Genomic DNA, 16624 nt, shown 5'->3' on the forward strand with positions numbered 1-16624 from the left:
TCAGATCCCTTCCCGTTCACCATTTCAGTTTCTTTTGTGTTTTCCTTATTGCTCAACAGCTCTAAGTCCCCAGGCGAGGGCATGGTCTATGGATGCATACTGCAGAGTGTGCCCACCTTTGTTTCTCCCTTACCTTAACAGTTCTGGGTAAACTCACTGCATGACTCACTCTTCAGACTTATGGTTCTTGGGGAAGCAGAGATTACAGACTTTTTGTTTGTCTTGTTTATGCAAGTCTGTGGCGGCATTTCAGGCAAAATCTGATTAGTGTATTTTTCCTCTATTCCAAAGAATCTCACCGCAGCTATACATTCTTTGACCCACGTTTGTTGGCTTACTTAGCCTGTGATTTCAGGCACTCTCAGTGGCTTTGGTTCCTCCTGCCATCTGCTGTTGATTCCGGCGTTTCCTCTCTTTTCTGTAATGTAACACGGAGCACTAACTTGTGATTCCGAACCTAACGGCAGAAAAATATTCTTCAACTGTCAACCAAGAATGGGGTATTCATACACATACATCTGGCAAATGGTCCTTGACACACACAGAAGAAGGGAAAAAGGAGAGGAAAGAGGCAATTTTGAACCTAACCACTAAGATGGAGGGACAACACACATTATGTGAATCTAGAAAAGATTCATGCTGCAAAAGTCCCTCTCAGAGCCTTAAATAATTAAAATAATATTAATGCTCAAAAATATTAGAGCTCCTGGCCCGAACAGCATTCCAGTGTGTGGTGCTTGATAACGTTTCAACTTCATGGGCTAAGCTGTACTGTCTACTGTTTTAAATAACATTGCATGTTGACCTTTTACCAGCTTCCTAGACAAGATCTCATAGGAAACCAATTTTCAAGACTGGCGATAGATCTCATCCAAGTGCCTATTGCCAGATTCTGTTCTTGACACTGGTGGAGAGATTTCTACATGAGTCCTTTTAAATCAGCTAGAAGTGTAGACTACTGAATGTGGTTAAACTCCTTGGAAAGGGATGAGCAACCTCGACCTTGTGCTTGCTCTGTGGTACTTGGCCCAGAAGTAAACAGAAGCAAGCAAGGGTAATCTCTATGTTGGCGTTGTCAATTTCTGTGCGGCTTTTCATACAGTTGATAGATGCCCGTTATGGTGTGAGCTGAAAGCACAAGGAAGTCATGGGAGTCTACTATTTATGATTAACCAGCTGCACAAAGCCAATTGGTCCCAGAGCATTTAGACTGATGAGGTGCACTGTCAACTTAGTACTTGCCAATGGATTAAAGCATGGGAGCGTTTTGGACACCTGCTTATTTTTCCAGGTTTCATTATAATCTCTTAAAAATCAGTGAAGTTATCCCGAAGTGCCCCAGGTGCATTGTTTATGTACTTTTAGAAATGGATGTCCTGTGAATCCTAACAAGGCTAAATCAGTCCTGCAACACCAACTGGAAACTGGGTTCATTGAATAAAAATTGTTCCACCAATAAATTATTAGAAGTGCCAAAATCGCACTTTGAGATTTGGGAAATTTAGGAAGGAGTAGTCTTTATTTCTTGACTGCGGCAGGTTATCTGTACAACAACCGTAACAGACTTGTAAGGCAAAGGTAATTGCTGTAGCTCTGAAAGGGTCTTCAGCAGCTATCCTGGGTTCAACCCCAAATTGTGATAACATTGAGTGTTGATTCCTCAGGAGAGCTTTGTGTCTTTCTTCAATATCACCCAGCAACAGGATTGTGATGGTGCACAGTATGGGTGTTGTGGCTTGACATTTTACAGATATCAAGAAACCACAACTTGATCTGAATGAAAATTGGCTAGTCTCAGATCATGAAGGAGCAGAGTAATCTGTAAACCAGTGTTTAACCACACAACTCATGGTTCATGAGGACCGTGGGTATGGTACACTGAGTATGTATAATGCATAACAAACTACTTCAAGGCCAGCTGATCAGGAAAATCTCTGGTTATAAACCAGGAACTTTGAAATTTGCTGCAGAAAGTACCTATTTTTACAAACTGTGACTACAGATGGAGACTTGAGGACTAACATGGATCATCCAACGTTATGAACATCTGTTACAATTATTTAGTTGTTTCACATAATAGAAGACAATGTAATTGCAGAGGGACTCTTGACAGGTGCAAACCAAGCATGGAAAAAAACATTTAATCAGAGCAGTCAATCAGCTTCTCTCAAGATTTATTAATAATATTTATCATAATACAAGAACAATAAAAAGTACTAAAAACAAAATAATTATCAACTTCGAACACCACAGACTTGTTTAACAGTGTTGTCAGCGTGTGTGTAAGTGTGCAGATCTAGGTGGTGTACAATCATGCATAGTTTCTTAAACATGGCCACTTGTGAGGGAAGTAGCCAGACAGTTCAATTGGTGCTTACTCAATTTCGATCACTTAAATGTTCATGTGCGAGTGTGGCTAGAAGGCTGCTTGGGTGTACAACAGAGTTTATGCAGGATTCACAGCTGTGCCTCCTTGGCAAGTTTACGACTACACTATGTGCCGGTGTGGAGTATGAGTTTTTGGTTGGGTGATAGCAAGACTTTGTTCTAGTTTTTGGTGATAGGATGTACACTGTGTGAGGTGATGGAAAGGGCGCACAGGAGGATGTGTGCATGGCAGATTGGATGTTTGTGCATGGGCACTACTACTGGTCGGCAAAGTTTGAGAAACACACATTGAAACAAAGGAAATTAAATTAAGCTGGAAAGGAGGAGAGAGAAGTTGAAAGCAGGCAGGGGACAGGAAGGGGAAACAGAGCACGAAAGTCAAGTGTGGCTGTGAGGGATGTTGAAGTAATCAGGTGGAGGTAATGAAAAGGAGCAAAGGATAGTGGAATAGATTAAGATGACCGACGGAAGTGGGTGCTATACAGAAGAAAGTATAAAGATTGGTGGTAGAACCCATGCATGGAAGGAAATGCAGTAAAACAGCAAAGGGGGTATGGAAAAGCTGACGGAAGTAGAAAGATAAAGTAGGGGGGAAGGGATTAAGTCAAGCTGGAAAGGATTGTGGTCAGATGAAGAATGATACAAGGGATGGCTAGAGTGGTGGAAAGAATAGATAAGAAAATGTAAAGAACATTGAGGATAGATTTGGAGAGGGAGTGGATAGGATAACAGAAGGTGGAATGGATTAAGGAGGGTAAACAAAGGACCTGAGTGTAAGGCAGAAGATGTAAGGAATATGAAATGGAAAGGTAAGAGAAGCTTGGGGCAGAAAATAAAAAGGGTTGGAATATATGGATAGAGGTGAAAAGGACTGGAGGGTGAGAACGAAGGGAGTGACGGTGCTGGAAAGGTTAATAAGGAAGTTAAAATGGGAACAACAGAGTTTAAGATGGAAGAGCTAAAGATGTTCTTGGATGGTATGCAAGAAGGAATGGATAAAGGGCACAGGACTGGAGTGGTGTAGATACAATACATCATTAGAATAACTCAATTCTACAGTGCCTAAAAAACCTTGTGGATTTAGGAAATGCACTTTGAAGGAATCTAACATTTCATGTTGGCAAGCCCTCATTAACTCCCTTGCAAAGATAAAAGGCAAAGGAGCAAAGCGGAGCAACTACACCAGAAAAATAAATCAGAGATCTACAAAGATAGCCTTGGCGCCGAAACAGCCTTTCAACATCAGCGGCCTCAATTGAGATTAGGAATTGTTTATGGTGGAGGCAGAGGGCCAAAATTATATGCAGATGGCTTAGAAGCGGACAAAAGCAGCATCGATCTGCCGGACAGATGGGAGGGACAGCATGATTTTCCGCCGGTACTGTGGATCCTTTTGTAAGGGGTTGTTCTCCAGGTACACCGTCTCTAGTTTCTTAGCTCCCTTCAGCTCATCCAGGTCACTCCAGTTCTCAATTAGATTGTCATTCATCTGAAAAGCCAGCGAGAACACAAAGTGAGGCACTGACAACAGATGTTTCTTTCAAGAGTGGTGGATGATTGTTTTCTGAGTAAAGGTGATAAATGGGAAATTGTAAACTTGTCAAGCTTGCCTTATTCTTAAATAATAAGTACAACTACATAACATTGCTTTCAAAATAGCAATTAATACTAGCAGAACATCAGTTACTTTCCTTATACTATCTTGGTAAACCTTCACATCAATGGTAACATATTTTAGTCGTCCACGCTCCTGCCAACGCGAAAAGCACATTCGAGGGAGGAAACTATCACAACACCATTTAGTATCAACATGCATTTTCAGTGATTATCGGTATCAATGAAAATACTCCCAAAACCAATGCTGATAAGTCAGTGGCTCCCACTATGATGTTTAACAATATACAGAATATTCCTCTTTATCCAATTGATTAGACTGCTGACACAAAAGGGTTATCATGAACAGTGGACATTTGCATAGTCACTATTACAGCCGTATCAAATTTACATGCAGAGGGCAACTAATCGAGCAAATAGGTGTTTTGTTTATGGGCTAAACTGTACTTCAAGAGGTGCTGCGAAGAGGAGGGGGAAACTCCTAGAAACTTGGCATACACTAACTACATCACACTTATGAATGATTCCAAATACAGGGTTATTTTCTCCTGAAGGTTAGGTGTCATTTGGGTACACTCCTGTAGTAAAGGACTTTCTCTTTTGCAAAGCCCGGGAACGAATCTGCCAGAAGCTTGAAACGAAAAGGCATTTTAGGGAGAATACGTTAAATCCATAAGCTGTCAGCGCTAAATTCTGTGCATGTAGGCACTTCATTCAACTATTTCAGTTAAACAATGCTTCCCCCCTCATAGCTTTATGTGAGGTAATTTGGGTCCTTTCATTGTCAAGAACAATTAATTTGGTAATGTGAATCTAAAAAATTGGTTTCGAAGAAACAACTCAGGACAGATCAAATTAATCGTGCAAGTCATAGCAGACTGATTTTATCAATGTTTCAAATTCCATAAGCCTATATAAATAATCTATTAACACTGACCGCAGGGATGCTTTCATATCACAGAGCTATTTTTGGTTACACTAATTCAGATCTAAATGGGAAAACATGTTTCCTTGAAGGGTCTGCACCAGGCGGTGGCATAGCAGCAAGGAAAATCTGTGTCCATTTTGAGAGATACATAATGACAGTTCATCGAATTTCCCTGAAGGCAAGATGCTAATGTGGGTCACCTGCCTTAAAACGTAAGCATACCTAAAATTCTGCCCCCTCACTGTACTGCTCACCACTCAGGTGTAAATGATCCTTGGATGTACCATATATTAGCAAGGCCCGGCAAATTTCTGCCACAACTGAACCAGGAAGAGTTCAATTTGCAGAATGGCTTACTTTCACAACAGTCTACCTCTTGATCATCACTGAAATACAACATGGTACGTCAGACACAGACAAAGGCTTCTTTTTACAGAAAGCCTCAACTTTGCAAACACTACCGACAGGGTTTTACACTAACACTCTAAACTGGCCACATCGACAGGCGATCACAAGTGCAAGGTATGAAGTTGCCCAATGGCAGACACGCACAATTACAAAACACGATAGGTTTTGCAAGGCAGGTTCCTGGGACCTAAGGAAAAGTTACTTACCTGTAAATCCTAGTTCTCTTCCAGGGGTATCCTCATCAAAGTCATAAAAACTGAATATTCCCACCCACGTGCGGGGACATATTCAAACACACATCTATATGTATGAAATATATATGAAAAATAACATTTTAGTAGATGCTTTCAATACAAATATAATGTATACATGTGTAAACAGCAATGCAGTCTATGTTGAGAAACAGGCTAAAAATACTTTATTTTGATGGAGTTTTTTTTTTTTTTTTTAAACATAATTAGACCTTCAATTAGAGTTAAAACTTTCTGAAGCCAAAGTAGAAGTCATGGAAAGTATAAGCAATCCATTTTAAAAGAGAAAAACGACATTGAAATTAAAGGAGCATTATTAGCCAATAGGCTGCATGCATGTTAATACAGCAGAAACAAAAAAAATTGGCACTGTGCCTTTAAGACCCTGCGTACCTCCAGTATCCCACCATGCCTCAGGGGTGAGAGTGAGCTGACAGTTGTTTCACAGTTAGGTCAGTGCTTTTTTACGGTGATAAAGCGCAATAGTATAGACACATGAGTATCACTGCACTTCTAAAAATTGTATCCAGGGAAGAGGGTGGGTTGTTTATGACTTTGATGAGGATACCCCTGGAAGAGAACTACAGATTTACAGGTAAGTACCTTATCCTTCTTTTCCAGGGGATCCTCATCAATAGTCAAACACTGAATTGATTAGCAAGCCCATCCCCTACCTCTGCGGACTGACTGATAGAAGTGCAGGAAAAGCAATATGCTATGCAAACAAATTCCTTAGGGAAGCTTGAACCAAATGAGTGTCTGCTTTGGCATCTGAATCTATACAGTAGCGATTGGTAAAAGTATGTACAGATCTCCATGTGGCAGCTTTACAAATCTCAGAGATGGGTACATTCTTAAGAAGGGCTACAGAAGCCGCTTTCCCTCTTGTTGAGTGAGCCTTAGGCCTAGCTGATAAGTGTTTGTTAGCCAATCGATAAGTAGTCAAAATACATGAGACTATCCATCTGGAAATAGTTTGTTTTGAGGCAGCCTCACCTGTCCTCATATGTCCATAGTTAACAAAGAGACGATCAGATTGTCTAATTGACTTAATCTTATGCAGGTAAAATTTGAGCACCCTCTTAAGGTCCAGGGAGTGCAAAGCTTTCTCCGCAGGAGTAACAGGATTAGGGAAAAATGTTGGAAGCGATATTGTCCGATTAATGTTAAAGTCTGACACCACCTTAGACAAGAACGATGGATGTGTTCTCAGAACCACTCTGTTCACATGGAAAACCATGAAGGGTTCCCTCGAAGATAGAGCCTGAATTTCACTGACCCTCCTAGCTGAAGTAATGGGTACCAGAAAAGCTGTCTTCCACTTAAGGTGTTGCAAAGACGCTTTGTGGATGGGTTCGAACGGAGAGGCCATGATTCTAGATAAGCCCACATTCAATTCCCAGGGGGGTTAAGGTTTCCGAATAGGTGGAAAGATTTTCTTCAAGCCTTCTAAGAAATCCTTAACTACTTGCATAGTAAAGAAGGATTTCTGAGAGTGCAATTTACGATAAGCTGTAATGGCAGATAATTGTACCTTAATAGAGGAGAACTGCAGATCTGACCGCGCCAGATGTAGCAGGTAAGACAATATGACTTCCTCCTGAGCCAAAATAGGATTGTGATCGTGCTGCCGGCACCACATGTAGAACCTCTTCCAATGGAACGCGTAGGAGCGTCGCGTAGACGGTCTTTTAGACTCCTTTAAAATGTTCATACATTCATGAGAGAGCCATAGATGCCCATATTGCAGGAATTCAGGAGCCATGCTGTCAAGCTCAGCGAGGGAAGGTTGGGATGAATAATTTTTCCTCCTAGTCAGCAGAGTAGATCCGGTCTGCACGGCAGCCTCCTGTGCGGTTGCTCTGACAACTGGAGGAGATCTGCGTACCAGTATTGACGAGGCCATTCAGGGGCTACGAGTATCATCCTGGCTTTGGATCTGTAAAACTTGTTGATTACCGCTGGTATCAGGGGAATCGGTGAAAAGGCGTAGAGAAATACCCCTGACCTGTCTATCAACAGGGCATTCCCTTGAGTTCCCGGACGGTAGAACCTGGACACGAAGTCTGGGCATTTTTTGTTGACGTCGTCTGCAAACAGATCTAACTGAGGCTGACCCTACCGCTGGAAGATGTCTGCTACGACCTCGTCGTGAAAAACCCAATCGTGGGAGTCTACGAGAGTTCTGCTTAGGAAATCTGCTTCTGAGTTTTGTTGTCCTAGGAGGTGCACCGCTGTGAGGGACATTCCCCTCGCTATCAGCCAGTGCTGGATGGTTTGAGATTCCAGAGACCGGGAATCTCGTGCCCCCTTGCTTGTTTAGCTAATACATCGAAGTTGTATTGTCCGTCTGGACCAGAAGAGAATTTCCTTTGATCGATGGTGCAAACGATTTGACAGCAAGGTGAACCGCTCTCAATTCCAGTAGGTTTGATGTGGTAATTCTGTTCTTTGCTGGACCACAAGCCCTGAGTCTGGAGCGGACTCAGGTGAGCTCCCCATCCCTGTAGTGATGCATCCATTACCAGAGTGTTGGAAGGAATGGATTGGGGAAAAGGAGCCCCGACTAACAGGTGATGTCTGCGCATCCACCACTGTAATGATTGTAGAACTTCGGCAGGAAGAAGTATTCTGGCCTCCTATTGGGCTGTGTGTTGATTCCACTGATCCTCCAGAGCCTCTTGAAGATGTCTCATTTGTAGTCTGGCATTCGGGACAATGAAAATGCAGGAGGCCATGGAGCCCAACAGAGATGCTACCTGACGGACCGTGGGTCTGGGAGTACGGAGTAGAGTGTGACACTTCTTCGTTATTGATAATAGTCATTCCTCCGAAGGATACACTCTTTCTAGCTTGGTATCCCCCAGATAGTTGAGGTTTTTAGTTGGTATGAGAGTGGACTTCTAGTAATTGACCTGCAAACCCAGAGAGCTGAAATTGTTGAGAACCAGGTTGAGATGGTTTACAGCCTGTTCTGCGGTGGTAGCTTTGAGCAGCCAGTCGTCTAGGTATGGATAAATAAAGATTTTCTGCTTTCCCAAGTGCACCGCTATCGTTGCCACACATTTGGAGAATGTCTGAGGGGCAGATTTTAGGCCAAAGGGCAGCACTTTGAACTGGCAGTGTTGAGATGCGACAACGCACCAGAGAAATTTCTGATGCTTGGGTACGACTGGAATGTGAAAGTAGGTATCCTGTAGATCTATGGAGCATATCCAGTCTCCTCGGTGTAGCTGAGGGAAAATCTGATGAAGAGCCAGAATTCGGAATTTCTGTTTCCGGATGAATTTGTTCAGAAGTCTCAAATCCTGAATGGGTCTGAAAACCCCTTCTTGGTCCTTCCTTGTTACTAGGAAATATCAGGAGTACACTCCTTTTCCCCTTTGAGAAGGTGGAACCTTTTCTCTCGCTCTTTTTCAACACAATGCAAACCTCTTTCCATAGTAACAAGTGGTGGGTAGACGTTGACCTGGTTGGTGGCAGAGGAGGTGGAGAAGATCTGAAACGTAGAGAGCATCCATTCTCTACAATGTTTAGCACCCATTTGTCTCTTGTTATGGCGTGCCACTCGGGAGCGAACTTTGTAATACTTCCCCCAACTGGACTGGTGGACAGAATTAAGGGAAGCAACATTGCTTGCCCGAGGCTTTGGGAGTAGACTGGTGTGGCCTGCTTGGACCGCAATCTTGTGTCGTCTTGCGGGACTGAAACAGAGGTCGTCCTTGTTTCTGCTGAGGTCTTTGGGACCAATGAGGGGTTTGCACCCTCTGTTGGTAAGGGCGCCTACCATAAGGCCTGTACCTCCGCCTAAAGTCCTTGGGCCTCTCCAGTCCCACTGCTCTCATAGTGTCAACTTCTGACTTCATTTTAGCCATCTCGTCATCCGTGTGGGCACCAAATAAGGAGTTACAGTTAAACGGCAGGTTTAGGATGCGGTGTTGTGCTTCCTGCTTTAATCCTGTAAGCCTTAGCCAAGAGGACCTCCTTGCACAAATGCCATGTGCGTAGCCATGAGCCACCAAGTCTGCGCCGTCCGCAGCAGCACTGATAATCTGACTGGACACCTAACTCCCCTCCTGAAGGATCTCTTGGAAGTCTTGCCTATCTTCCCTACGCAAGTTCTCTCCAAACCTATTCAGGGAGTCCCACAGAGACCGGTTGTATCTCCCCAACAGTGCGAGAGGCACTCAAGACTTTCATGACTGCCGCTGATGTGCCACACATTTTTCTGCCCAACAAATCCAGATGTTTGCTCTCTATCTGGTGGGACCGTTGAGATGAGGCTACCAAATGGGTCTTGCGGGTTGCGGCTAAAATAACAGTCTGGTGGCGGATCAGCTCTGAGAAATAAAGGATCCTGCTCTGGGGCCTTGTATTTATTTAGGATCCTAGCTGGCGCTGAACGCAGGATTGCAGGTGTCAGAAACTTTTTCATTGCCGGTTGAAGGAGACTAGGCCCCAGTGGTAGTAACTGCCTGGTAGATGTTCGGTGATGTAGGTCTCAAACATCACTGATGAAGAGGTTGACGGTCCTGGAATGTCTATGTTTAGCTTCTGGGCCCCTCTAAGTAACACTTCGTTGAAGGTTGTTATGTCGTCCACTGGGGGCACTCTAGTCGGAGGGGAATTCATCAGGGTTGGAGAATAGTCTCTAATGGAGGAGTTAGATGCTGTAGACCACGAAGAAGTTGTCCGCAGATGTTGTTATCTAGAAGACCTTGATCTAGATCACCATCTGGAGTGCGACCTACTCCTGGATCTTGACAGGCTGCGTCGATGTCTAGGACTTGGCTGGCCAGATGTTGGCCTAGCTCGCTCGGTGTGCGTCGTTGGCGAAGGTGTTCGTGGCAACAATGCTGACGGTAAACATAGAGTGAATATTGTGAGTCTGGAGAAGCCAGGGCCTTGTTAAGGCTCTCCAACCATCTCGGAGACAGATTTATGGGAGAGATGTGTCCTAGCGATGACGCTTTTGAAGCTCCCGATTACCCACTCCATATAGTGACCACCGGACCTCGTTGAGGTAGAGCTGTCTCGGCAGCTGGTTGTGCTGCCGATTGTTTCTGAGGTGTTGCTCTTTGTGAGACAGGTGACACTGGTGATGGCTGTCTCGATGTTGATCAGCATTGCACCGTCGTCGACGGAGTCCTACGAACTCTTGACGTGGACTGAGGTTTAGACTTGTCTGGTCTCGACATAGAGTGTCTCGACGGCGACTGGCGCTCCATTGTATGTCGTTGAGTGTTTCGACGTCGAGTGATGGACCAACGACAAGGAGCGCTTCAGCTCTGAATGATGTGGGGACTTCAACCTCGTTCTCAATACCGATGTCATATGTCTTGATGTCGAAGGGTGGAGCGACTTAGACGGCATATGAGCACTCCTGTGCCTACTCGACGTCGATCGGCGTGTTGCCGTCAACGGAGATCTATCCCAATGAGGAAGATGAGCCTTCGACATCACTTCTTTCGACGTTGGTTGAATCGCCGCCGACGGCGTCGTAGACCTCAACGCCTGGTGATGCTACGACTGAAGGGATGACATCAACGAGGAACAGACAGGTATTTTCTTACCGGCTGACGTCGATCTGGCTTGCCGTTTATCAGAAGGGTCTTTAGAAGTCCTGGGAAGAGAACATGATGACATTTTTTCTCTTTCATGAAGCCCACAAAGACAAATCCTTTCTGTGTCTTTTAAAGTCCTTTTAGACAGATTTTTACAATGTCTGTAGGTGTCAGGGCAGTGACTATGAGGCAAACACACTATGCACACAGAGTGTGGATCTGACTGGGCCTTCTTCTTCCCACAAGAACGGCATTTCACAAAAATTGAAGGCATTTTGAGTGAAAAAAATAATCACTTCACTCAGGAAATAAGTGAAGACGTCGAGTAAAGCCTAAAAACAAAGTTTTTAGATTATTTTTCTGTTGAAAAAAACAGAAAAATGAGAGCCCAATGCTTCAGGATCCCCACAGAAGGAGCCGGAAAAAAAGAACTGACCTACTAGTGGTGGGATACTGCTAGTGCTCAGGGTCTTAAAGGTACGGTGACATTTTTTTGGGTTCTGCTGTATTAACATGCATGCAGCCTATTGCCTAATAATGCTTCTTTAGATTCAATGTAGTTTTTCTCTTTTAAAATGGATTGCTTATACTTTCTCTGACTTCTACTTTGGCTTCAGAAAGTTTTGACTCTAATTGAAGGTTTTATTTATGTTTTCAACATAGACTGCATTGCGGTTTATACATGTGTACATTATATTTGTACTGAAAGTATCTACTAAAATGTTATTTTTCATATATATTTCATACATATACATGTGTGTTTGAATATGCTCCGGGGTCCCCGCACGTGGGCGGGAATATTCAGTGTTTATGGCTATTGATGAGGATCCCCTGGAAGAGAACCTCATACATCCTCCACATTCAAATCACTGAACTAAATTTCTCAAAACTAGATTGACAATCCACAAAGGCTTGGATTCCTATGACATTTAAGGTTGTGTAGTACTCGCATTGAATTACAAAGTGTGACACAAAATGCAATGATTTACAAAGTGAGACAAAATGTAACGAGCTAAGTCACAATAAATGTGAGAACTATTCTTGAGGTTAATTCAGGAGCACCTTGTGTACATGCTGGTGTTCACCAATGATGTTTAGGGATCCCAACGCTATTGAACAACAAATCAATACTGAAGAAACATTCTTTAGGTGCTTGATTTTCCTGAGATGGCAACGTTGAGGTAGGGTTAAAGTAGGTGGAGGTAGGGGTGTGAAACTTACATAGCATTAGAAAGTAAAAACAGTGAGTGCTTAATGTGTGTAGGTCATGGGCAAAAAAAGCAAGAAAGAAAGATGAATAGAAAGATGGGGAAACAGTGGCAATGGGAGAAATCACAAACAAAATAGAATCTACAAGAGTGAGCCAAAGAGACAGGAGGTGTATGCTGCTGGAAGAAAGGTACAAGGGTGAATCAAGACTACAGAGTTGTAGCATTAGGCTGCTGGTATTTGAGGCCTCCCTTAGACTGCATCGGAGGGCTTCAGCCGAGTGATGACTGTGCCGGATGGACTCACTTAGGAGCAGTGGACAGAGCCCACGTTGGTGTTGAACCGCTAGTCAAGAGGAGAACAGGTCACTGACATCCAGCAAGTGTATCCGCAGTGTGGCGGTCATCTTGCGGTATATGTCTCACTTACCAGTGCTTAATTTGTGCTTGTTGTTTCCGGTGCTGAGCACTGGCACTTATTTTTGAGGGCCGGGGCTTATTCTTCTGCCTCATGCATTTTCTGCGAGCAAAAGACAAATATGGGAAAGACGGAGGAAGGGAAAAAACGAAAAAGCGTCCCAAAGGGAGAAAGTAGACAGCTGCAAGAGTGAGCTGATGGGGGAGGCAGTGGCTTTACATGGATTGAAGAGGCCCAAGATTGCTTTAGGACTACACTGCCTCTGTATTCCGTGTTCCCACATTTAATTGCAGCAGCTGCGTGTTTAAGAGGAGGGCTTTGGGCACCCGCACCTTTATTTACAAATTAAGCACTGCCGCTTACGCTGATCTGACAGCAAGGTTGAGCTAAAGTAGTGCAGCGGCCCGCATCAGAGAACTGACCCATCGGGGCACCACAGAGAGAAGGTGCACAATGGTAAGACTTGGAATTTGGCCTCAAGGTCTGGCCCTTCTTTGTTATTTAATGAACTGGCACCCCAAGGCTTCCACAAACAGAAATACATTAAGTGGCATAAAGAAAGTTCCATATTTAAAGGACTGCTTCTGCGGCAACTACAGCTTGAGCATCCCAATAATAACTGGGAAAGGCACCCTCAGTCCCAGGTAGCAATGGCAGGATATTATCACTGGTACAAAAGCACAAAGTTTATTCCTTTGCGGAAATACTTAAAGTCATAGCAAACATTACAAAACATGAAAGCACAGAAGTACTAAAAACAGCACCATACAATAGAGAAAAAATCGCAAAAAAAAAATTTAAAAAGCTTATTTCACAGAAAAATAAATATTGCCTAAAAGTTAACAAAATAGTAGCAAAAATGTCACCAAGACAAGTACTGTGAGAAAAAAGTGTGAGTGCAAATCAGTGGCTTCCTCAAGTAAAAAAAAAAAAAAAAACAAAAAAAAAAAAAAAAATCGGACCCTCATCCTACATTTACCGTAGACAAGATACAAGAAGTTATGTTACCAATCCGTTTTAGGCCCGTTCATACAGTCAAAGGAAGGGCCTGGCAAACAGGGCCAATGTCCTCGTGCTCAGAGACATAGGTTTTGGGCTTTGAGCTTTACATTCAATGTGCTAATTTTAAGCACTGATGAGGCAATCTTCAAAAACTTTATAAATCTTTCAGTTAATTGGCACAAGACACGTTTTAGACATTCTGTAGCAGTAGTGTTACAGGCCCTGATGTTCAATTGTGTGAAAATTGGAAAGAGCCAAAAGCTGAGACAAATAGGGGCACATGCATAAAATATGTGGAAGTGATTCCTGTCTGAAAACAGCCCCTACATGAAGCATCCTGGGTGGTGGTCAGATGACATTATTTATATGCTTTGAGTGGGATTAGACAAAATATCAAGTGCAACAGACGAAGCTTGACTTTAACACCAATAGGAAGTGATAAATACACTGGAAGTGTCAGTGACTGACACAAAACAGCTTTCAGATCAGCAATCTTTTTTGGGTGGATGATGTTTAACTCTTCTTGGACTGATATAAGCCTTTCTTGCTTCATCAGTAGCTTTGAGAGGCTTTTCGGGGCAACGCAGACTGCATAAGGTCTCTAGAAGCAAGCAGATCTTTGGTCGAACACGTAGAGATAGATCTTGTTCAATGTCACACAAGAATCTTTTTAGCAATCCCTGCTCGGCCCTGACAAGCTAGGAGCACAAAGATAGAAAGCTGGTGTTTAAGACATATTTTTGACATGCCAGATTAAACTCCCAACGGATCTGAGCCTGTACTGTAAAGGCCACTAGCATAAAAAGGCACCTACAGCATTGACGCTGAGCCCAATCAAGCCAGCTTGTTATATGATTTAAGAAAAACAAATGCTCTGTACACAAGTGAAGGCATCAATTTGCGTTCAATGATTTTATGAATTGCCATTAGGTCCAGGCCAGAAAGAAATGGAAGGCAAAGGTAAGAGCTTTAGCTGAGGTAGCTAAAGCCTCTAAATGAAGAGTTGGAAGGCCAAATTAATTTAGCCAGATTCCTAACTACTGCTAGGCACTATTTCTACCTTCTGGGTGTTTAAAAACTATGCTCCTTTTAGATGCTCTTTTAACCTAAAATTAAGATCTTAGTTTTCGTTATGTTGATACTACGTTTGTTGATTTTGCAGTACTAAGCCAGGAATGTCAAAGCTCTTTAAAGGCCAATTGCAGTTTGGTCCAGAAGTACTGAGTCATCGGTGTATTGTAGCATATGCACCCTCTTCCCTAGGAGCTCCAGTGGGAATCAGTTTGCTCTGCTAAGATGATCATTCACGTACATCAGGTACCAATTAAAAAGTAAAAGGGCCAGAATACAGCATTAAGGCCTCGGTTGGTTTAAATGCTGGGTAGGCCCATTTGCTGGACATTCGTACTTTGACCTATGCGTTTGTGTAAAGACTCCTGATAGCTAACAGCAGACGTGATGAAAACCCCATGCTGTCAGTCTGGTCCACAGTAAGCTTCTATCTACTTTGTCAAAGACCGTAGAGAAATCATGAAAAGCAGTACAAAGCTGTCCAGCCTCCCTTTTTGTCAAATGATCAAGACAGACATACACAGTAGATTGATCTCAGTGCCCTAACCCTTCTGAAACCCATTCTGGGTAAAACGGGACTATGAGGGAACCTCGCCAGCTCTCCGGCCTCAAGTCGCTTAGTAAGCGCATCTTGGAGAGGGGAGTGGGGGCTCAAATAGATAGCCCTTTTGTCAACTGCTACCTTAAAAATGAGTGCCGGAAGGCCATTGGGACCAGGAGCACATGCAGAGCATCACCCAAGCATTTAGGACCATCTTGTTTGTGATTTGATTCAAAGGACCACCTACAGGCCTGGGCATGCCATCAGAGTGCAATGGCAGAGAGACCTCATAGGCAGAAGATTGATCACAATATGGAGGTCGTCCAGTCTGCCATGGAGATTTTAAACAGCACCTCTTGTTTTTGTTTCCCGGACACCTTATGAACAATGAGCCAGAAGAACGAGTTACTTACCTTCGGTAACGACTTTTCTGGTGGATACATTAGCTACCTGTGGATTCCTCACCTAATGAATACTCCCATGGCGCCAGCATTCAACGGAAATCTTCTTCCCAGCTTCTGCACGTCGACGAGGACGTCACATTAGCCCACGCGACACCGTCTGACGTCATACAGGCAAATAAGAGGTCCTCGCCGACGTCAGTACCAACATTTTTTACGTGCATGAGAACAATAACCCTATGCAATGAGAGATCAAGGCAACATCTGATAACATTGTAAAGTACACAACATTTCCATGAAAAGGCCATAGATTTAATAGGACTCTTGTTTCTTTCTAAAACAAAACATTTATATATATCAAATTGCCATATACGCAAGGAAATATATATATATACATATATATATATATATATATACACATGAACAAGTATCCATATATACAAAATCTATTACAGCCCCAAAGACCAAGAGGAGCACACTCAAGGATTACTTGGTTAGACCAGACAGGCAACGGGGAGGCGGGTGGGACCGTGAGGAATCCACAGGTAGCTAATGTATCCACCAGAAAAGTCGTTACCGAAGGTAAGTAACTCGTTCTTCTGATGGATACAACTACCTGTGGATTCCTCACCTAATGAATAGAGTCCCAAAGCAGTACCGCACTCGGTGGTGGGTACCTGTATGGTCAAACCAAGAAATCCTGCAGCACTGACCGTGCAAAATGGCCGTCCCTTCTGACCTCAGAGTCCAAGCAGTAGTGCTTCACAAAAGTGTGAAGGGACGACCAAGTTGCGGCCTTGCAGATGTCGACCACAGGAACACCCCTAGCC

The 16624-nt window shown here is 43.4% G+C and overlaps 1 protein-coding gene across 1 annotated transcript in view; it reads right to left on the reverse strand.

Annotated features, from left to right (window-relative positions):
• Nucleotides 1-2157: 2157 nt before the first annotated feature.
• PPP1R7 (protein phosphatase 1 regulatory subunit 7) overlaps nt 2158-16624 on the reverse strand; it is a 150500-nt gene continuing 136033 nt past the window's right edge. The window contains exon 10 of the mRNA XM_069213646.1: nt 2158-3877. Coding sequence (XP_069069747.1) covers nt 3701-3877 — 177 coding nt within the window. The 3' untranslated portion in view covers nt 2158-3700. The remainder of the gene's footprint in view (nt 3878-16624) is intronic.

This window comes from Pleurodeles waltl, chromosome 11, assembly GCF_031143425.1.
Source record: "Pleurodeles waltl isolate 20211129_DDA chromosome 11, aPleWal1.hap1.20221129, whole genome shotgun sequence".
NCBI classification, from domain to species: domain Eukaryota; kingdom Metazoa; phylum Chordata; class Amphibia; order Caudata; family Salamandridae; genus Pleurodeles; species Pleurodeles waltl.